Raw genomic sequence first — 23,130 nt, forward strand, 5'->3', positions numbered from 1 at the left:
TCTAGACCCGTTCCAGTCCGGTTTTCGGCCCGGTTACAGCACGGAGACAGCTTTGGTCGCGTTGGTGGATGATCTCTGGAGGGCCAGGGATAGGGGTTGCTCCTCTGCCCTGGTCCTATTAGACCTCTCAGCGGCCTTCGATACCATCGACCATGGTATCCTGCTGCGCGGTTGGAGGGATTGGGAGTGGGAGGCACCGTTTATCGGTGGTTCTCCTCCTATCTCTCCGACCGTCGCAGTCGGTGTTGACGGGGGCAGAGGTCGGCCCGAGGCGCCTCACTTGTGGGGTGCCGCAGGGGTCGATCCTCTCGCCCCTTCTGTTTAACATCTACATGAAGCCGCTGGGTGAGATCATCAGTGGTTTCGGTGTGAAGTACCAGCTGTATGCGGATGATACCCAGCTGTACTTTTCTACACCGGAACACCCCAACGAAGCTCTCGAAGCGCTGTCCCGGTGCCTGGAGGCCGTACGGGTCTGGATGGGGAGAAATAGGCTCAAGCTCAATCCCTCCAAGACAGAGTGGCTGTGGATGCCAGCATCCCGGTACAGTCAGCTAAATCCGCGGCTGACCATCGGTGGCGAGTCATTGGCCCCGATGGAAAGGGTCCGCAACTTAGGCGTCCTCCTGGATGAACGGCTGTCTTTAGAAGATCATTTGATGGCCGTCTCCAGGAGAGCGTTCTACCAGGTTCGCCTGGTACGCCAGTTGCGCCCCTTTCTGGACCGGGATGCCCTATGCACGGTCACTCACGCACTCGTGACGTCTCGCCTGGATTACTGCAATGCTCTCTACATGGGGCTCCCCTTGAAGGGCATCCGGAGGCTGCAGTTAGTCCAGAATGCGGCTGCGCGGGTGATAGCTGGAGCCCCTCGTGGCTCCCGTATAACACCCATCCTGCGCAGACTGCACTGGCTACCTGTGGCTTTCCGGGTGCGCTTCAAGGTGTTGGTGACCACCTTTAAAGCGCTCCATGGCATTGGGCCGGGTTACTTACGGGACCGCCTACTGCTACCGAATATCTCTCACCGACCCGTGCGCTCTCACAGAGAGGGTCTCCTCAGGGTGCCGTCAGCGCGGCAATGTCGTGTGGCGACACCCAGGAAGGGCCTTCTCTGTGGGGCTCCCACCCTCTGGAATGAACTACCCCGGACTTCGTCAGCTTTCGGACCTCCGGACCTTCCGCCGCGGGCTTAAAACATATTTATTTAACTGTGCAGGACTGAGCTAGATTTTAAATTACTGGTTTTAAATTGGGTTTTATTCTACATTTTTAATTCTAAATTAACGGGCTTTTTAGAATAAGTTTTTTAATTGTTTTTATATTGTATTTATATGTTTTTAAATGCCTGTACACCGCCCTGAGTCCTTCGGGAGATAGGGCGGTATATAAATTTGATCAATAAATAAATAAAATAAATAAATAAAATTATACACGTAATAACAGCAGCAAGACTTGCATTTGCGCAAAATTGGAAGACAGAGAAAATCCCATCAGAAGGTGAAGTAATAAAAAAGATTCTAGACTGTGCGGAAATGAATAGATTAATTCTAAGAATAAAAGATAAAGAGGAATCAGTGTATTTCAAGACATGTTAAAGATTCTATGTATGGTTAGAAAAGAGATATGGGCTAGATGGAAAGAAGATCAGAAAATTGGTGTTATTCAAAATGAAGAAAATTTGGTTAAACAAATTAGAAATCAAACCCAGGGGCATATAAAGGGATTGTATAATGTGTTGATAGAAATAGATTCTGAAAGAGATTTAATAAAGGATTGTATGATAAAATGGGCACAGAATATTCAGGAACCAATAATGTTGGAAGCATGGGAAAAATTTGGGTTAGAAATGTTAAATTCACGCAAGCGCAGAATTTAAGGGAAAATTTTTATAAGATATTTTATAGATGGCATTTAGATCCTAAGAAATTATCATGTATGTATCCAGATATGCAAGCGAAATGTTGGAGATGTAATTGTGATGATGCTACATATTTTCATGTATGGTGGACTTGTAAGAAAATTAAGTCTTTCTGGATAAGAATTTGGTGGATTATGCAGAGTGTTCTGAAGAAGAAGATAAAGTTCCTACCACAATTTTTCCTTTTGGGAATAACAACAGACTGTACAGTGATTGAGACTAAATTGATTTTGAACTTAATAACAGCAGCAAGACTGCTGATTGGACAATTTGGAAGAAAAAAGAATTACCCACAATAGAAGAATGGATATTGAGAGTTTCCAATTTGGCTGAGATGGCTAAAATCTCAGCCTTCTTGAAAGACAGTATTCAAGAAAAATATCTAAATGAATGGAAGAATTGGATTGATTATATTCAAAACAGATATCAGATTAAGAAATTTCAGATTGCCTTTGAATGAAGGACGTTGTTTTTGATTTTAATGGAAGAAGTCAGGTTATGTGAGAGAGAAGGATTATAATTGTGTTAGATTTTAAAATTTTAATGTATGACTGTTTGTTTATTGAACTATACCTTGTGTTTGCTCTGGGAAGTCGGGGGGCAGGGGGGTTTTGGAGGGGGAAGGAGGGGAGGGGGAGGAAGGAAAATTTAATTGTTCTTGTAAAACTTTTTCAATAAAAAAAAGAAAAAAAAGAAAAGAGATATGAATAAAAGATGATAGATAAACAATTTAAATAAACAGAAAGCTAAATGAGGGAAATGACAAAAAAGAAATAAAAATCCAGATAACGCCAGAGTAAACGGAAAAGGGGGATGGGGGGAAAGAAAGAAGATTATAAATATAAATGTACAATTATGAATTGATAGATTGGGTAAAATGGAAAAGAAATTGAAAAGAAAATATATATTACTAGAAACTCAGAGTTGCTTGGATACCAAATAAGGGAAATATTGTATAACAAAGAAGAAAGAAAGGAGAGAGGAGGAGAGGGAGGGAGAGGAATGGAAGAAAGGGGAAGGAGAGGAAGAAAGGATAGGAGTCAAGAGTAGGCGAGAAGATGAGAAAGGGAGAAAAGAGGGGAGGAGTGGGGGAGAGGAAGGGGAAGTAGGAAAGAGGAAGGAGAGGAGGAGGAGGGAAGTAGGAGAGGAGAGGACAGAGGGAGGGGAAAGAGAAGGTTTGTTGTGAAAGGAGTGGAAAGAAAGGCTAGAAGAGCAACCTCAAATGTAATTAAAATATCTTATTTTTATGCTTTCTTCATAAAAGTATGTATATGTATGATTAATTAAGGACAAGAAAATATACATTTACAACTTGTGTATAGGAAATAAAAAATTAAACCTTTACCAAAAAAAACAATCACTCACTGACTCGCTTAGTAAAAACAGTTGTAAAATTGTATCACGGTGATTCAACTGATGACTGCAACAACTATGGCCAAAGTCCCAGACTCAATTGTGGTTATAAGTTAAGGATTACCTATAAGAAAATATTTTCAGGAACACTTGACCACATGAAAGAAAGAATTGCCCGTTACTTTCTTGGAACACAAATATGGAAGGGCACAGCTGCAAGGAAATTATTCAGCACAGAAATGACAACTTCAGTTCAGATTGGATTTCTTTAAGTTAGCTTAGAGTCAAGTCAGCCTAAGCATAGGACAGGAAACCTTAAATGTGAATGTGTATTCATATTTTCAGTGTGACTAACTGACCTACTACAGATTCTCCATAGCGCCATCCTCCTTCCTAATTCATAAATCTTTATTTATAATATTACTTAATTAAGAATATTTAGAAACTTGTTAAGTGATTTTATAATTTCAGATCTGGCCTTATAAATGTTAGTTAATATGGATTTTGGATGAAAGAGAGATCAAACAAAGGAATGCATATATTAATGTATTCTATTTTGTAAAGTAAGTGGGAAAGCTTAACATACTAAAGGTTCTGTACTGGATTAAGATACAACATTTTCTCTAAGCATCACGGATATTTAATATAAGACACTCACCCGACCTTCTGGATTCTTGTCAGGGTGGTATTTCTGAGCTAGTTTAAAATAAGCTTTCCTGATCTTGCTTTCATCGTGTCTATAAAGTACAGAAAATATTATATGTATTACTACAATTCAAAAGTCTTGTTAGTCAGAAGAAAAACCGCATTTGTAGTGACCTTTTGCATCTATAACATTAAATTTTAATTTTGGCAACAGCGTCTTTGAAATAGTTGATCTGATCCACTCAAATTATACATTTTGTATAACATCCAAGTCTGTATAATTTAAGCCTTTATTTCAATTATATTTTATATAATTATATTTTATAACTAGAAACTTACAGCCCTTGACCCTTTGGTAGATTCAGAACTTCATAAGCATCGTCTATGGACATTGTAGGTGCCTTCTTTTCAACCTCCTTCTTCCAGGTTTCTAGAGTATCTTTTAAGAGTTTAACCTGAATATAGAAGATGTCTATTTAGCTTTTTCATGTAAGGGCCTTTTATGTAGTATTCACTCTTCTAATATTGCTATCTATAGATGATAGCTATACTCAGGGGTGAAATCTAAACATTTTCCCTACGGGTTCTGTGGGTGTGGCTTAATTGGTGGGTGTTGCTTGGTGGTCAGGTGACTGAATGGGAATGGTCAATAATAATAAATAATAAAAATAATAAAGTATACAAAATTTGGGAGGCACTGGTCCACCTTCTTTAAAAATAGAGGCCCCGGTCTACCAATTGCCTTTTATTGAGAGGCCCCGGTCTACCAACTGCCTTTTACTGAGAGGCCCCGGTCTACCAACTGTCTTTTTTTCGGCAGGTACCGGTCTACCTTCTCTAAAAATAGAGGCACTGGTCTACTAGCTGCCTACAGCGCTGATCAGCTATAGTGCGGTCCTTTGAAATGTCGCGGGAGTCATTTAAGGCCGTTTGCAGCTATATCACCACCAAGTGCTTCAGGGACAAAGAGGTACAGCGAGGCATGGGCAGTGGGGGGGGGGGCCAGGAATTTTTGCTACCAATTCTCCGAACTACCTGCCCCATCGCTACCGGATCGTGTGATCCTGTCTGAACCGGGAGCATTTCACCCCTGGCTATACTTAACAAATTTGGGATGGTGGAGCATATGGACCATAACAGGCAGGGTGATAGTAGCAAATGGATGGGACTAGGTTTGGGGGAGAGGGTTCTTCTTAAAAATTCCTTACTTTTCATATCTTCAGAATGATGGTGCTATGGTGCTAATTTTTGATAACATGGTCACAAAAGCTCTTTCAAAGAGTTATTTTCAAGAAGAATAGAGAGGAAAAAATTATCTTATTTTTCCTTGTATTATTTTTTACAAATTTGAAAGAACAATGTCAACTAATTTAAATTAAACATATAAACATTTATGTCACAATTGGAGCATGATCAGCCTGACAGCCATGAAGATAGGGATCTCATGTTTCTTGGAATACTTCCATATATTTCTTAAGTCCACAATGTTAGAAACTAGGAAGATGACCACAAATTGACTTACAGGATCTTTAATTGGCCAATCAGGAAACCGAAACTTATCACAAAGATGTCTGAGGTAATAAATACTGCAAAACAGCTCATTTTCCAGTTGAGGATAACTGATAACTGGTATGGGGCAGTACTGGTAAAGTGCTCTTGTATTACTTTGAAGACGTGGGGTGAAGTCAGCAAGGTGTGCTGCTATCTTCTCTATCATTAGGCGCCTGCAAATTGCAAATATCTCTTTAATCAAAGAAACATTAACATTCTTTCAGGCACTGATTTTCTTATTAGACATTAAATCTGCTCCTTGTTACAAGCTGTAAAGACATCTAATAAATTAATTATAGGCAGCAATTGTCAATGGGAATACAATGAAAAAAATGTATTTTGTTTTACAGGATATGTTAAATTAATTACCTCATTTCATTGCTCCAAATGGCTTCTGGAGTATCAAATTCACCCAAAAAAATTTCCGAAAATTTTTCTGATTCATAATTTTCCAAATAACACACCATAGCTTCTGGAAGGATATGCCCCAAAATGCTTCTCTGAACTATATCTTGACCTTTTGCCTAAAAAAGAAACCAGGAACACAAATAAGTGTAAATAAACATGCTAACATTAAAAAAATAAAATTTTAAATAAAAAACAATTATTAAAAAAATAAGCATGCTAATATTAAAAAGTTTCTTATTTTCTAGTAAAAAAATTGTGACTACTTTTGCAGACTTTTTCAGTATAATTTATTCTTAAATGTGTGAGATATTTATGTTTTATTTATTATATTTGAGTGCTGCCCATTTCACATAGAAGTGGCTCTAGGTGGCTTACAACCTAATAAAAGCAGCAAAATAATTGCTTTAACCATCATGATGCTCCCTATTTATGCCAGATTTTAATTTTAGTCAACAAGATTTGAAATTTAGCAGGTCCAAAATGACTGAATTGCACCTTTATTTACTTGAAATTTTATTTAAATACAAATGAGATAAGTTTATTGACTGATTAGCCTTATGGCCTATAACCATATTAAAAATGTAAAGCAAAAATAAAATACAGGATATATTTCTAGGATAAAATAGATAAAAGGAAAATATAGAAATAAAATATATATGGTAAAGATAAAGAATCAGTATTTAGGCAAATTTATCATCTTTACAGGATACCCCAACTGTTCAATATAACAGGTTTTTAGACCAATTGCCTTTTATTATTATTATTATTTATTATTATTTATTAAATTTTTATACTGCCCTTCTCCTGAAGGACTCAGGGCGGTGTACAGCCAAGATAAAACACGAAATATATACAAATTAAAACATTTAAAACCTAGCAAATTACAAAAAGGCTGATAATTAAAATTTAATTTTAAAATTTTAAAAATATTAATAAAACCCCGAATTAAAATTTAACACTATTATGCCAGTCCCGCTTGAATAAATAGGTGTGTTTTTAGCTCACGACGGAAGGTCCGAAGATCAGGCACTTGACGTAAGCCAGGGGGAAGTTCGTTCCAGAGTGTCGGTGCCCCCACAGAGAAGGCCCTACTCCTGGGGGCCGCCAGCCTTGACTATAAAATTAGCAGTTCTGTTCACAATGTATAGATTCCAGTAAACTGTGCTTTCAAGTAGGGATGTTAACTATCAAAGGCTAAGTTGACGAACAATAAATGATCAATATGTTTGATGGCTGCGATACCACATATACATGTCTGCTCATGATATGACAGATCATAGAAATATCCATGGAATCTAGCAATTCAAATCCAACACTAGAACAGACCCTTTTTGAGAATTGGATCAGACTTATTGACAGGTATTTTTCAAGTTGAAAAAAAGTTCTGTTCTTAGCTAAAAGAACTATTGGTTGCCAGTAACTGTATATCAGTGTGATATCTTTTAAACACTTTATGTTTAAAAAATTCCCTTGTCTGGGAAACAGTTGAGAATAAATACCAGATGGAAAATCCATGCTGTGAAATAATTTTGAAAAATTGGATTATCTAGGAATTGGGCTGAGCCATACTTATTTATTCCGCTATACATATATTGGATAGCTTATAAGGGTCCATTGAATGGATCTTCTGCCAGTATGCAAAATGTTTAATTATGAATTGGTTATATATGAAGTAGATATCTGATTTTGCTGTGGTCTGGGGGGCTTACATGTTTTTATCAATTCCTAGAATGCTTCTTAAAAATAAAGGTCTGATCTTGTTCAAATGAGGTAGCTTTGGTAAGGCCGCACAATTCTGCATCATAAGTCAGCATTGGGACTATTTTTGGTGTGAAAATTTTCAGTACAGGGATCAAGGTACCTGGATAATTATTAGATAATTTATATACTCTTTTAATACCTGTCTCAACTTTTGCTGAGTTTCTTTTAAAATGATTTACCCATACCCCTGTATTGGTAAAAACCTCAACTAAACAAGTAAAAACTAATAATTTATTCAATAGGTTCCTCATTTATCTGTGAAATCTATATTATATTTCACACTCTTTTTTTTGCTAAATACTATCATTTTAAATTTGGTTTTCTTGATATTTAGAAAATTAACAGCATAGCAGATACTTAACTTTCACATTAGTCTTCTCAGGTCAATTTGAGAGTGTACCATTAGAACTATATTATCAGCATATAGAAGAATATTAATGCATTTATTATGGATCTTTGGACTATTTTTGAACATTAACAGAGATTAAAAAGCACTGGGGCTCAGGATACAATTCTGTCCAACACCACTATGGGTAGGTATACTTTTAAAGAAGCAGTAACATCTATACGGGCTTTCAAATGAGTGTTTGAGTATATGGCCCTAACCAAGAAAAATGTTTTCCATGTTTAACTTAGTCAATTTCTTCTACAAAATGTTTCTGTTTATAGAGTCAAAAGCAGCACTGAGATCTAGAAAGATGGCAAACAGTTTCTTGCCATTAATTAGTTGTTTTGTTATCAGAGTGGAAAATAAAACAAATGTCTATTGTGGAGTGCTCTAGTTTAAATCCAGCTTGTTCTTCCACTAAGCAATTTATTTCCATTACTCAGAATACTATTTTAATCAAATAAACAGAAATATTTCTTCAGTTTTCCTTTCTACCAATATTTCATAATTAAATTATGATAATTAAATTATTTTCTTGAGGATTTTGTTTGCTATATTAATACTGCAAAGCAACCTACTTACTTTCTTTAGAGTTGTTGATTTCTGTCATCATAAATTAACAAAATAATTTGAGCACTATATAAACAGAATTCTTTGGTGTAAATAATTAGATATAGATAGATAAATTTTATCATCAATATATTAGTAATTATACCATTAGTAAAAGGTAAAAATATTTTGTTTATAGCAAACAAAACCCTCAAGAAAAGTTAAGAGACTAAAAATAACCAAAATAATGCTTTAGGATTGGTTTATTTTCAGAAATTTAAAACGCTGGTTTTTACTATTAATCTATCTTACCTCTTCAGATTTGAAAGCTTGCTTTGAGTGTGTATACTTCAAAAACCTAAAAGATAAATGTATTTGATTAAATGTTATGAATTCTACAATTCAAGTCCTTCTATTAAGCTAGCCTTTCTCACTTATTTTCTGCAGAGGGCTTCTGCAGAGCCCTAGAGGTCAATGAGAAATCATGATTTTAAAAAAGTTTTTTAAAGTTTGCACATTTTATAATGCTAAGGTTTACAGTGGTTAGAATTTTTATACGCCTCAATTCAGCTTACTGATCATGCTAATATATCATGAGCTTTAAATAAATTTTTATGCAGACGTTCACCAAGAATTATTTCAAAAGGTTTTCCCCAAAAAAATGTTGAGAAAAAATGCTCTAAACTTTAATACTTACTAGTAATTTAATATTATATTATTTAGGGAATGCCGCATCATCAGATTGACCCTTATCACCACTACAATATAATGGTTTGGTTTGCATATATTGCTAAGAGATAATGTGGAGTCTAAAGCTATCTAGCCTCAGAAATAAATAATGGTTTACAATAAAACACAATGATTTATAAATACAATGGTTCACAGTAAAACACAATTTGACATTATGGGCTCCTGTTGATTTACAAATTCTGATTTCTGTACTCATGGCTTGCTCTTTGTATTTTGTATTTTTCTCATTTCTTCTAGGGACTGGTGCAAAAAATGACAAAATAAGCAGGAAATGGCTGGATCTTTTGACTGGCCATTAAGTAAAGTCTGGCTTCCATACTGATCTAGGATTGAACATCATGCTAAATAGAAAATAAAAGACTTACAGATTGCTAGATTGCATGTTACTCAAAACAACCCAGAGAGATATGGAAATTTTGTTTTCACCTTGCAACAGGGAGTACATTGGAACCAGTGTACATCATAATGAAGAAGAATATTCCACTGAGATAAAGACGAGGTAACTGTGGGTTGTCTTGCATGATATGGAAGAGTAATATGGCAACCTTCTCAACAAGAATGGGATCAAAAGTCAGCAAAAGCTGTAGTGTAAAAAAAGTTAAATATTCATTTCAAATTAAAATATTGCTCAGTTACTATCCAAAACATTACTTAGTTTAAAAAAACCCATAAACATGCATAGCATGTTGAAAATTAAGCAGAAAATGAAGTATGTTTGAAAGGCAAGATGGAATGTCAATTTACCTGAATGATATGGGGAAGGCAAGTGTTGTCTGAGAGAAGCCTCTTCACCTTGGGTAAAGGTCTTATAATAGCATTATCATGATCTCTAAAATAAATATATTTTTCTAATCAGTATATTAGTACAAAATAATTTGCTTCAATTGTCTTTTGGCTAATTAGCAGACATTCTTTTGTGCTTCGCGTTCTTGTTTTTTCCTAGAACAAACTCTTTACTAGCTCAATGTATGAGTTTTATAGAGACTGACCTCTTTTACAGTGAAGAATTATGTTTTTTTGGAGTGGCTTCTTGAACAGTTTTTCACTGTCTTCATTCCCAGAAATGGACCATTTAAGACTTTTGCAATAACGAAAAATATTAGCGACCTGAAATCTAAGTTCTTTACCTGCTGGGAAAATAGCTACACATTGTGACAAGCATATTGAGAATAAGCGTAGCCAGATCTGTTTCATTTAGCACAGCTTGTCCAGTGGCCAGCAGACACCATTTCAACTGAGGAATAACTTGCAATGGTCGCCATCCATCCATGCCTTGGGCCCAGCAGCGTGTTTTTGAAGTCAATTTTCCTTCTGTCCACAATTCCTGCATCTGAATTAGAAATTGAATACTATAATGAATACTTTTTTTGGAACAATATGTTTGACAAATGTTCAGTTTTTGCAAGTAGTAGTGAATATATCCAAGATATTTAAAATCATGTTTACATTAGTCTATGTAAGCAGATATGTAAAAATACTTTATCTTGCCAAAGACGAAACAGTAAAACAATCTGGGCAAATCTAAAGGACTAATCAAACAGCCCAAATCTCTACTATGCCATAAATCAAAATTTCTTGACTAAAAATAGACAATTATTCCAGGTTCATTAGAATATTTGATTTGGGAAAAATACCTCAACTATAAAATACTGATCACTTAGGCTGAAAGTAAAAACTTTCCCACAATAAAAGACAGAAAACAACTCCTTGGTAGCAATCCTCACTTGGTAGTAATCCTTCTGTTTTTCATTCCCAAGAAAAGGAAAATAATGAAAGAAACTGTCCTTTCCCCCTCCCCCACAAGAAAATCCATCATGCAAATGCATAGCATGAACTGGTTATTCCTGACAACTTCATGGGTGGACTTCTAGGCACATCATTGTTGTTGTCATCAGCCATCCAATCATGTCCAACCCTTAGCCACTATATGGATCAGCACTCTCCATGCTGCTCTGTCTCATACTGCCTCTGCCATGTTATCCTTTATACTGTCCAGCCAGTGGATATTAGGGTGGCCCCTTCTTTTATCGCTGATCATTCCCAGAATGATTGACTTTCCAAGCGAGTCAGCTCTCATGACATGACCACAAGTATGACAGCTTCTGTCTGGCAATCTTGTCTTGTCAAGTGATATTTTCTGCAAGGTTCAGTCTAGGATTTCTTTGTTATTTTTGCAGTTGAAATTGGAGAAATTACTGGTTTAACAAATGTGCATTTGGTTGTGAGGCTGACATCTTTACTCTTCCAGATGTTATTCATGCCATACATTGCAGTTCTTCAAAAGGCTATACACCTTCTGTTCTCAGGGCTGCAGTCACCACTTGGTCAATTTTATAGCTGAGGAAGATGAATTCCTTTACTAGTTTGATAGTGTCATTGTTGATCTGCACTTTGACCTGTATGTTCATTGTCATTGTCATTATCTTTATTGTCTTGATGTTAAGGTGCAATCCAAACTTTTCACTTTTCACTTTCATCTTTGACTCAGGATTAGCCACTCAATATTTTCTGAGAGCAATGTTGTATCATCAACATATCGGAGGTTGCTGATAGTCCTACCACCAATTTTAATCCCAGTGGTCCTCCAATGTGTACTTCTCAAAAATATTTCGGTGTACATGTTGAATAGTATGACAGAATGCAACCTGGCCAAGTGCCTTTTTAAATTCTGAACATTTTGTCTTTCCATATTCCGTTCCTATAGTGGCTGCCTGAACAGAGTACAATAACTGAATGAACTGGATGTGATGTGGTGATATTCCCAGTTCTTTGAGGCAGTTCCAGAGCTTGTCATGGTCAACATCTTGGCTTTTGTGTAGTTAATGAAACACATGTAGAGATCTTTTTGGTATTCCTTTACTTTTTCCATTATCCAATGTAGATTGGCATATGATCATGTATTCCTTTTCCTTACTGAAATCTTGCTTGTACATCAACTGTTGGTGACTAAATTCAAGTATTTCTGGATTATCTTAAATTCCATCAACTCCTGGGGCTTTGTGGTTAGGCAGCTAGTTGAGTGCCCACACAACTTATTTCTCCAGGATATCTGGTTCCATTTCTGGCAGGTCCGCTTCTTTTTTTACTCTTGGCCTTGCTTTTTGTGTAAAGTTGTTTTGCATATTGGCAACATTGTTCTTTGATTGCTAATTGGTAATGCAATTCCTGCACATTACCTCCTCTAATCTTTTTTATCATAAAGAGGTTTCCAGCCTTCTTCACATAAGTGAAACACTCTCTTGTATGACCTTTCATGGCTGGTTCCTAGTTTCTTACATTGTTCAGCTCAATACTTTTATTTTTTCTTGCCTCTCTCTGGAACTTTGCATTTAGTCTTTGCATTTCTTCCCTGTCACCAATAGCATTTTCTTTCCTCGTCTCTTTTGCAGCCTGTTATATCAATCTGGCCAATTTTGTTGGTTTCGTGTATGCAATATGTTCTTGTGCTACTTTAATGACGATTGGGCTACTTTAGTGATGGTACGTAATATGTTTTGGGCTACTTTAATGACAGTTGGCCCATAGCTCAGCTGGTTGCCTTTCTTGGGGCAAGTTGAAGTTGAGGAGTTCAAATATGTTCTTAACTTCTGTTATCTGTTCTTAATTTAACTTCAACTGCATATGCAGGGAATGTTCTTGACATCCAATTTCTCAATCATGGGTGGACGTTTGACACTGCAACACCTGAACCTTATCTTGGCAGCTAACAGTTCATGATCTGATCCACAATCTGCATCATGGAATGTTTTCACAGCGAGGATGGAACTTTTCCACCTCTTCTGGCATAATATGTGGTCAATTTGGTTTCAATGTTCTCCCTTTGGTGAGATCCAAGTGTATAGTCGCCACTTGGGGTGTTCAAACTGAATGTACATTATATTTAACTATTGTTTGTGGCATAGCTGAATAAAATGTTTTCCTGCCTCATTTGACATCAATATCCCAATCAAGGAACTGCTAACAGTGAACAACTAACAATAAACGGCCGAACCACAGAACTACCAAGGCCATTCCCAAAACTGACAGCGCAAGCCACTAGAATATATACTGAGAGCAAACTTCCATCCCTACTAGCACTGATGATGGTAATGTCAATGCCAATAATGAATGCAAGTAACCATCAAGCTCAGAGAGTACTGAGGACCCCCACATATGATTTCACCATTTATAAACATACTCCTTTCTGAGAAATGTTATAAGGCCAAGATCCAACACTATATTATTTCAATATAAAACAAAATTTTTGAAAGATACCTCATTAAAGCTGTATGGGCCTCTTCTCTCTTTCTCTGCATTGCCATAATACCATTCTTTTTCACTCTCTCTTTTCATATCTGGTGCTGCTTCAATAACATTGCTCTTAAAAAGAAAAGTAAATTTTGCATCATGTAATCTAGAAAAATAGATTTTACAGTTTAAGAATCAATTTATATGTACAAATGTCACTGTCTTGTTAGAATGTACATATAGTCAGACTCATCAATTTTTCAAATTACTGGACCAAAGGATGAGAACTTAACCATACAGGGAAGGGCAGATGAACTTTAGACGACAGGTGTCTTAAATGAGCCAATTAGTAGTCAAACCCAAGTCTTAAAAAACACATTAAATAACTTCCCAATTTTGAACAGGCTAAATTTCAGATTAATTCCAATGTGATAAATATTTTTGTTTTTATGAGAATCTGCACTTATTTGTATTTATACAAAGCTTAAAAAAAAATAAAAATGCCATACTTGGAATGGTACTGTTGCCCTGCTTGTGTGAAGATGGGCCAGAGTAAGGAGATCCACAAGGATTCTGATACCATTTGAATCCATAAGCTCTTTAACATTTTTCTGTAATAAGAGTGTAAAGAATTTGTAAGAAATCACATACTTTTAAAAATGATTTTTTCCAGTCTAATTTTTATTGTAAGCATGCTAATCTTAAGGTAAGAAGAAAATAAACAGCCTTAGAAATAAAGAGTTCTAGTGATAAAATTGTAACTAGCTTCCATTTATTTATAGTCTTTCATTTTACATCATTTACTGATTTTATTAGTAATATTAGATTTCAATAAATTATTGAATAAATGACGAACAATTGGTACTTGCTTTCATTGTTAGCCATTAGTATATATTTTGGTAAAGGCGAAATATATTTTTATTAACAATAATTGATAAGTAGAGGTTCCAAAATTCTCCTTTATTAATTTTTACTTTTCAAAAATGTGATTTCCCAGAGAAATCCTACTTTTAACTGTAAAGGCTATAAAATTCATTAGTTGGATACATTACTAGCCCTGACATATGTCCTTACCATTATTTTATAGCAGATTTTAAAAAATGTGAAATGAAAATAAGTTTCTAAAAGCTAGTATTTATTTAGCATAAATATACCATTTATTTAGCAAAAATGTGTGTTGAAAAATTTCAATGGCTAAAAATATACCAAAAAGTGGTAAAATTAAAAAGAAAACAATTCAGAATAAAAACAGTTCTAAGTCACAATGAAAAGATATGTTTACAGATCCCTTCTAAAATATATTTTGCTCCAATTCAGCTTCAGTCAATTTCATAATAAAAAATTCATAATATGAAAGACAAAATTATTTATGTGGAAGCTGGCTCGTTAATGATCTCAGAATGCAGAGGACAATTGAGGATTAGACTATCCTGAAAGATATTTGAAACTAAAGTCTATGACTTTTTGCACTGTACACCATACTGTACACAGTACACTGTAGTAAATAATTTGAATACAGTTTGAAATACAAGTGGGTACTGATTAGAATCATGTGACATCTTAGGATGGTCTGTGTCTGAACTGAAACATTTAGATATTTTTTAAAAATGAATTAGGCCCATTCTGAGCATAAATATCGGGGTGGGTGAGAATAAGTGAAGAAAAACCAATATCGGTGGCTAAAAGGAGGTAGATAAGACTGGTATTCTTCCCTCCCTGCAATGTTCCTGATATAGGTGTGGCATAACCTACCAATCAACCAGCTAGCCTTTTCTCTGACGACTCCTATGATAGCCCTCTAAATTTTTGAGGCAATAAAGAAAACAGAAAATTTTTGAGGCAATAACTGGAAAAAATGCATAGGGTTTCAGAACTTTTGGTTCTGCTTTACATTATTGCCGTAACTGTCCTACACCATTTGCCCAAGAATCTGTTTCCCTGAAATAACCAAAATCATCCAGACGCTGACATTATTCCGCTGAAAGAATTTGACAGAACTTCAAAAATGCGAAGTTTGTTCCAGGTTTGAATCAAAACAATGATTATTTAGAGTAATTTATCAACTTGGTTGCAGCATTGTAGGCCTGTCTTAATTACTGGACTGTTTAAGAGCTGCCCATGGTAAGCATCTTTGCAATAATCCAGTCTTGGGTTTTCAGAACATGGAGGATATGCATCAGGAAGGGATATGTGTTTATCACTTGTAGTTGATAAATGATCCCTTTTTCTATAATTATTATACTGCAGTTTATTTTTATATTTAGATAAGATTGCCCAAACAAAACAAATAATGTAGTTTATAAATTTACATATCTCAGCTGTCATAAATTTAAGTGCTATGTTTTCATGATTTACAAAAAACAATATTCTCCAGAAAATTAAAAGAGAACTGGTCATGAATTCTGTTATTATCCATTAGTTTATTTTTCTTGAAAACTATGGCTGGAAAAGTGAAGAAGATAACTTTATAAGATGAATAGTACATGTGTTAAATAAGTCCCTCATTTCTAACATGCATTTCATGTGTAAACTGAAAAACAGAACACTGTATATGATTTTAAAGGAAAACATTCAATTATAAATCTACAAATATTCAACCACTAAATTTTATTTTAATTCTGAAAGCATTACCCCTGACTTCGTTTTCTTTATCATCACTGAATCGTATATACAGCTGGTCTTGCCTAGCAACCAATAATGTATCAGCTATTCAAAGTTACAATGGCACTTTACAAAGACCAGTTCTCAAATTTGTGGCCATCACACCATTCTCATGGTTGTGCGATCACAATTCAGGTGCTTGGCAACTGATATGCAGTTATGATGGCCAAAGTGTCCTGCAGTCATGTGATCATCATTTGTGAACTTTATCACTGGCTTTTGACAAATTCAAAAGCTGGCAGAAAGTCACAAGTCGTGATTATGTGATGTTGCGCTTAATGGCCTCAAGTCATTTGCTAACAACTACAACTAGAAATTCTGCTGTTAAGACAACAAAGTCACATGATTTTTCTCTTTACGGCTAGTCACTTAACAGTGAAGTTGCTGGTCCCAATTATGGTTGTTAACTGAGATCTATCTATATTATACACTTCAGCCAAAATACCTTTTGAATAAAAGGTATTTTGCGACACTAGACTGATCCTGAATAGCCCAATATTTTCTTATGACTCTAAGCCCATTTGCATTTTATTATCAAAAAATCTACTGAAGGTAAAGGTAAAGATTTCCATTGACTTGTTGAGCCTGACTACAGGGGTGGTGTTTATCACAATTGTCTGAAGACACTTCTATGGTCATATAGAATAGAATAGTTTATTGGCCAAGTGTGATTGACACACAAGGAATTTGTCTTGGCGCATATGCTCTCAGTGTACATAAAAGAAAAGATACGTTCATCAAGAATTCTAAGATACAACACTTAATGATAGTCATAGGGTACAAAATAATCAGGAAACAATCAGGAAACAATCAATATCAATATAAATCGTAAGGATAAAAGCAACAAAGTTACAGTCATAGTCGTAAGTGGAAGGAGATGGGTGATGGTAATGATGAGAAGATTAATAGTAGTGAAGATTTAGTAAATAGTTTGACAGTGTTGAGGGAATTATTTGTTTAGCAGAGTGATGGTGTTCGGGAAGAAATTATAATAATAATAATAACAACAGAGTTGGAAGGGACCTTGGAGGCCTTCTAGTCCAATCCCCTGCCCAGGCAGGAAACCCTACACCATCTCAGACAGATGGTTATCCAACATTTTCTTAAAAATTTCCAGTGTTGGAACAACTTCTGCAGGCAAGTCGTTCCACTTATTAATTGTTCTAACTGTCAGGATATTTCTCCTTAGTTCTAATTTGCTTCTTTCCTTGATCAGTTTCCACCCATTGCTTCTTGTTCTACCCTCAGGTGCTTTGGAGAACAGCCCGACTCCCTCTTCTTTGTGGCAACCCCTGAGATATTGGAACACTGCTATCATGTCTCCCCAGTCCTTCTTTTCATTAAACTAGACATACCCAGTTCCTGCAACCTTCTTCATATGTTTTAGCCTCCAGTCCCCTAATCATCTTTGTTGCTCTTCTCTGCACTCTTTCTAGAGTCTCAGCATCTTTTTTAAATTCCAGTGACCAAAACTGAATGCCGTATTCCAAGTGTGGCCTTACCAAGGCATTATAAAGTGGCACTAACACTTCATGTGATCTTGATTCTGTCCCTCTGTTTATGCAGCCCAGAACTGTGTTGGCTTTTTTAGCAGCTGCTGCACACTACTGGCTCATATCTAAATGGTTGTCCACTAGGACTCCAAGATCCCTCTCACAGTTACTACTGTTGAGCAAGGTACCACATATACGGTACCCGTGCATTTTGGGGGTTTTTTTTTGCCTAAATGTAGAACCTTACTTTTTTCACTGTTGAATTTCATTTTGTTAGATAGCGCCCAATGTTCAAGTCTGTCAAGATCCTTCTGTAACTTGAGCCTATCTTCTGGAGTGTTGGCTATTCCTGCCAGCTTGGTGTCATCTGCAAATTAGATGAGTTCCCCATCAAATTGTCCAAGTCATTGTCCAAGTCACTGATGAAGATGTTGAAGAGTACTGGGCCTAAAACAGAGCCTTGAGGTACTCCACTGCATACTTCCCTCCATGTGGATGTAGTTCCATTGAGGACTACACATTGAGTGCGGTTGGTCAGCCAGTTACGAATCCACCTGGTGGTGGTGCTGTCTAACCCACATTTTTCTACTTTATCTAGTAGTAGGTTATGGTCTACTTTATCAAATGCTTTACTGAAGTCCAAGTAAATAATATCGACAGCATTCCTCTGGTCTACTAATTTTGTCACTTTGTCAAAGAATGCAATAAGATTAGTCTGGCATGATCTGTTTTTGACAAACCCATGTTGGCTTTTGGTTATTACTTTGTTTGCTTCTAGGTGTTCAATGATTCGTTGCTTGATTATCTTTTCCAGAATCTTCCCTGGTATTGAGGTCAGGCTGATAGCTCTGTAGTTTGCTGGATCTGGTTTTTTTTTCTCCTTTTTTGAAGATGGGAACTACATCAGCTCTTTTCCAATCCTCTGGCAGTTCCCCTGTGCTCCAGGATCTTTGAAAGATATAGTTCAGTGATTCTGAGATCACGTCTGCCAGTTCCTTCAAAACTTTGGGGTGTAATCCATCCGGTCCTGGTGATTTGAACTCGTCTAGGGTAGACAGGTGTTCACTTACCATTTTCTTCCCTATTTTAACTTGTGTTTCTAATCTGTTTTTTGTGGTTCTGTTTTTGATAGGTTGGATTGTTTTTCCTTTTTGAAGATGGGAACTACATCAGCTCTTTTCCAATCCTCTGGCAGTTCCCCTGTGCTCCAGGATCTTTGAAAGATATAGTTCAGTGATTCTGAGATCACGTCTGCCAGTTCCTTCAAAACTTTGGGGTGTAATCCATCCGGTCCTGGTGATTTGAACTCGTCTAGGGTAGACAGGTGTTCACTTACCATTTTCTTCCCTATTTTAACTTGTGTTTCTAATCTGTTTTTTGTGGTTCTGTTTTTGATAGGTTGGATTGTTTTTTCCTTTTGTGTAAAGACAGATGCAAAATATGAGTTAAGTAGATCTGCTTTCTTGTCATCTTGCTTGTTGCTTGTCATCTTCTTGCCACTTTCTCCCAGCATCGGGCCAATTGTTTCCTTGATTTTTTTCTTGTTTTTAACATGTTGGAAGAAGCTTTTTTTGTTATTTTTTACTTTTGTCGCTAGCCTTTGTTCATTGTGAGCCTTAGCTATGAACTAATGAATTTTCACAATGAAAATTGTTCTTGTGTCTAGTTGTTCTCGTGTGCAGTGCTCTGTAGCGTTGTTTTGAGGGTAGGAGTTGAAACAGTTTATGTCCAGGATGTGAGGGGTCTGTAAATATTTTCACGGCCCTCTTTTTGACTTGTGCAGTATACAGGTCCTCAATGGAAGGCTGGTTGGGAGCAATTGTTTTTTCTGCAGTTCTAATTATCCTCTGAAGCCTGTGTCTGTCTTGTTGGGTTGCAGACAGTTATAGAGGTGCAGATGACAGACTCAATAATTCCTCTGTAGAACTGGATCAGCAGCTCCTTGGGCAGTTTGAGCTTTCTGAGTTGGCACAGAAAGAACTTTCTTTGTTGTGTTTTTTTGATGACGTTTTTGATGTTAGCTCTCCATTTTAGATTTTGTGATACGGTAGAACCTAGAAATTTGAAGATTTCTACTGTTGATACTGTGTTGCCTAGTATTGTGAGAGGTGGAAGTATGGAAGGGTTTCTCCTAAAGTCTACCACCATTTCTACGATTTTGAGTGTGTTCAATTCCAGACTGTTCCGGTCGCACCATGAGGCTAGTTCTTCAACTTCCCATCTGTATACGGATTCATCATTGTCTTGAATGAGACCAATCACTGCTGTGTCATCTGCAAACTTCAGTAGTTTAACAGATGGATCGTTAGAGATGCAGTCATTGGTATACAGAGAGAAGTGGGGAGAGCACACAGCCTTGGGGGGCCCCTGTGCTAATTGTACAGGTATCTGATGTGATCCTGCTTAGCTTCACCTGCTGCTTCCTGTTCGTTAGGAAGCTTGTGATCCACTTACAAGTCTGTTCAGGTACCTGTAGTTGGTTTAGCTTAGTTAGAAGAGTGTCTGGAATGATGGAATTGAATGCTGAACTAAAGTCTACAAAGAGGACCCTTGCATAGGTCTTTGGAGATTCAAGATGTAGGATGTAGTGCAGAGCCATATTAACAGCATCATCTGTTGATCTATTTGCTCAGTATACAAATTGCAAGAGGTCTACCAGAGGATCTGTGATGGTTTTCAAGTGGAACAGCACTAGCCTTTCAAAGTTTTTCATGACTACAGATGTTAGAGCAACTGGTCTGTAGTCATTCAGTTCCTTGATGGTGGACTTCTTCGGCACTGGGATGATAGTAGAATGTTTGAAGCAAGAAGGAACATCTCTAATGATTTATTGAAGATATGGGTGAAGATGGGGGCCAATTGGTCAGCACAGACTTTTAAGCCAGAAGAGTTATCTTGTGTGGGCCTGGAGCTTTTCCTGGCTTGTCTGTGAAATAGGTCCTGCGCTTCCTTTTCTGTGATCATTAGGGGTTGTGAACCCAATGGGATGAGGTCAGTTGTAGGAGGCTTGGCTGTTGTTGGTGTGTCTGAGATGGGGGTTGTGGAGATAGAAGGCTATAGTTTCCTTTCAAACCTGCAGTTAAATATGTTCAGGTCATCTGCCAGTTGCTGATTTCCTTCAGACTGGGAAGGAGGTTTGCCATAACTGGTAACCTCCGGGTGTTCTTCAAGGGGAGCCCCATGTAGAGAGCATTGCAATAGTCCAGGCGAGAGGTAACCAGAGCATGAGTGACTGTGCATAAGAAATCCCGGTCCAGAAAGGGGCGCAACTGGCGAATCAGGCGAACCTGATGAAAAGCTCTCCTGGAGACGGTCGTCAAATGTTCTTCAAAGGACAACCGACCATACAGGAGAACGCCTAAGTTGCGCACCCTCTCCGTCGGGGCCAATGTCTCGCCCCCAACAGTCAGCCGCGGTTACGGCTGACTGTACCGGGATGCCGGCATCCACAGCCATTCCGTCTTGGAAGGGTTGAGCTTGAGCCTGTTTCTCCCCATCCAGACCCGTACGGCTTCCAAACACTGGGACAGCAATTCAACAGCTTCGTTGGGGTGGCTTGGGGTGGAAAAGTACAGCTGCGTATCGTCAGCGTACAGTTGGTAACTCACCCCAAAGCCACTGATGATTTCACCCAGCAGCTTCATGTAGATGTTGAACAGGAGGGGCGAGAGAATCGATCCCTGGGGCACCCTATACATGAGGCGCCTCATGGTCGATCTCTGCCCCCGTGCCAACACCGTCTGTGACCGGTCAGAGAGATAGGAGGAGAACCACCGCAAAACGGTGCCTCCCACTCCCAAACCCCCCAACCGGCGCAGCAGGATACCATGGTCGATGGTATCAAAAGCCGCTGAGAGATCTAACAGGACCAGGGCAGAGGAATAACCCCTGTCCCGGGCCCTCCAGAGATCATCAACCAACGTGACCAAAGCTGTCTCGGTGCTGTATCCAGGCCGAAAGCCGGATTGGAACGGGTCTAGATAGACCGTTTCATCCAGGAACTGGGGTAGCTGGTGTGCCACCACACTCTCTACAACCTTCGCCACAAAGCGAAGGTTGGAGACAGGACAATAGTTACCTAAAATGGCCGGGTCCAGGGAAGGCTTCTTGAGGAGAGGCCTCACCACCGTCTCCTTCAAGGCGGAGGGGACAGTCCCCTCCAACAAAGAAGCATTAACAATCCCCTGGAGCCAGCCCCGTGTCACCTCCTGTTTGGCCAGCACCAACGGGTCCAGTAAACATGTAGTGGCATTCAGCCTTCCCAGCAACCTGTCCATCTCCTCTGGAGTCACAGGGTCAAACTCCTCCCAAACAGTCTTAACAAGACGAGGCTCTGCTGTCTCACCCGGATCTACCCAATTTTGGTCCAACCTGTCCTGAAGCTGAGCGATTTTATCGCACAGATACGCACTAAAATCTTCGGCACGACCCTGCAGGGGGTCATCCCGCGCCTCCAACTGAAGGAGAGAGCGGGTCACCCGAAACAGGGCGACCGGGCGATTATCTGCCGATGCAATAAGGGAGGAAACGTAGGTACGCTTAGCTTCCCTCAATGCCACCAGATAGGTCTGAATATATGACCTAACCCATGTTCGGTCAGCTTCTGAACGACTGGACCTCCAGGCACTCTCTAGGCGTCTTTTCCGGTGCTTCATCTCCCTCAGCTCCTCAGAGAACCAAGGAGCTGGTTGAGACCTGCGCCGGGCAGAGGCCGCAAAGGCCGCGACTAGTTCTTCAGCCATGCCGCGGGCCAGATCCTCAGGGAACGGCCCAAGCTCTGTCAGGAACCTCTCCGGGTCTATCAGGCGCCTGGGAGTCTCCCTGTGGTGTTGAGTAGCGGTCCGAAAATCCACACGAAGAAGAGAATGATCTGATCATGACAAAGGCTGCACGACTAAATCACTTAGTTCCAGATCATTCGACCACTGGCCTGAGACAAAAATCAGATCTAGTGTGTTTCCCCCGATGTGAGTAGGGCCGTCCACTAATTGAGTCAGGTCCATGGCCATCATGGAAGCCATGAACTCCCGGGCCGTCGAGGATGCCATGTCAGCTGATGGCAAACTGAAATCCCCCATGACCAACAGTGGTCATGTGACTGGGTGGGCATGGCCAACTCGATGTCTCTCATGTCGAGGGGTGCCTCACTGGCCTCTACTCACCCCTCCCCTCCTATCCCCTCCTTGCCTCCACACCTGCGCTCTTTAGGGCCCCAAAAGGAAGCAATTGTTGGAGCTAAGCAGCCACCATGAGAAAGAATTGGCAAAACAGCTCCGTTCAAATTGGATCTGACCGAGAAGGAGGTTCAGCAGAAGCACTTCATTGTGGACTAGGAGCATAGGCTTTCCAAGTAGAGGGAAGACCTGCGGGAGTGCAAGACCAGGTACCAGTGCCTGGAGGCTCAGTGGGCTGAGATGGTCAGC

The 23,130-nt window shown here is 38.5% G+C and overlaps 1 protein-coding gene across 11 annotated transcripts in view; it reads right to left on the reverse strand.

The window, feature by feature from the left end:
* Positions 1-23,130, reverse strand: part of DNAJC13 (DnaJ heat shock protein family (Hsp40) member C13) — a 151,945-nt gene that overhangs the window by 59,218 nt on the left and 69,597 nt on the right. For 10 of the 11 annotated variants that reach the window (XM_058183947.1, XM_058183944.1, XM_058183943.1 and 7 more), the window contains 10 exons: positions 14,063-14,164; positions 13,581-13,685; positions 10,454-10,656; positions 10,071-10,155; positions 9,753-9,907; positions 8,889-8,934; positions 5,840-5,994; positions 5,442-5,643; positions 4,259-4,374; positions 3,933-4,011 (listed from right to left, as the gene is read on the reverse strand). In XM_058183947.1, the coding sequence (XP_058039930.1) occupies positions 3,933-4,011; positions 4,259-4,374; positions 5,442-5,643; positions 5,840-5,994; positions 8,889-8,934; positions 9,753-9,907; positions 10,071-10,155; positions 10,454-10,656; positions 13,581-13,685; positions 14,063-14,164 (1,248 nt within the window). The remainder of the gene's footprint in view (positions 1-3,932; positions 4,012-4,258; positions 4,375-5,441; positions 5,644-5,839; positions 5,995-8,888; positions 8,935-9,752; positions 9,908-10,070; positions 10,156-10,453; positions 10,657-13,580; positions 13,686-14,062; positions 14,165-23,130) is intronic. The other variant, XM_058183949.1, reaches the window with a different exon arrangement.

The sequence above is a fragment of the Ahaetulla prasina genome, chromosome 4 (genome assembly GCF_028640845.1).
Source record: "Ahaetulla prasina isolate Xishuangbanna chromosome 4, ASM2864084v1, whole genome shotgun sequence".
NCBI lineage: Eukaryota > Metazoa > Chordata > Lepidosauria > Squamata > Colubridae > Ahaetulla > Ahaetulla prasina.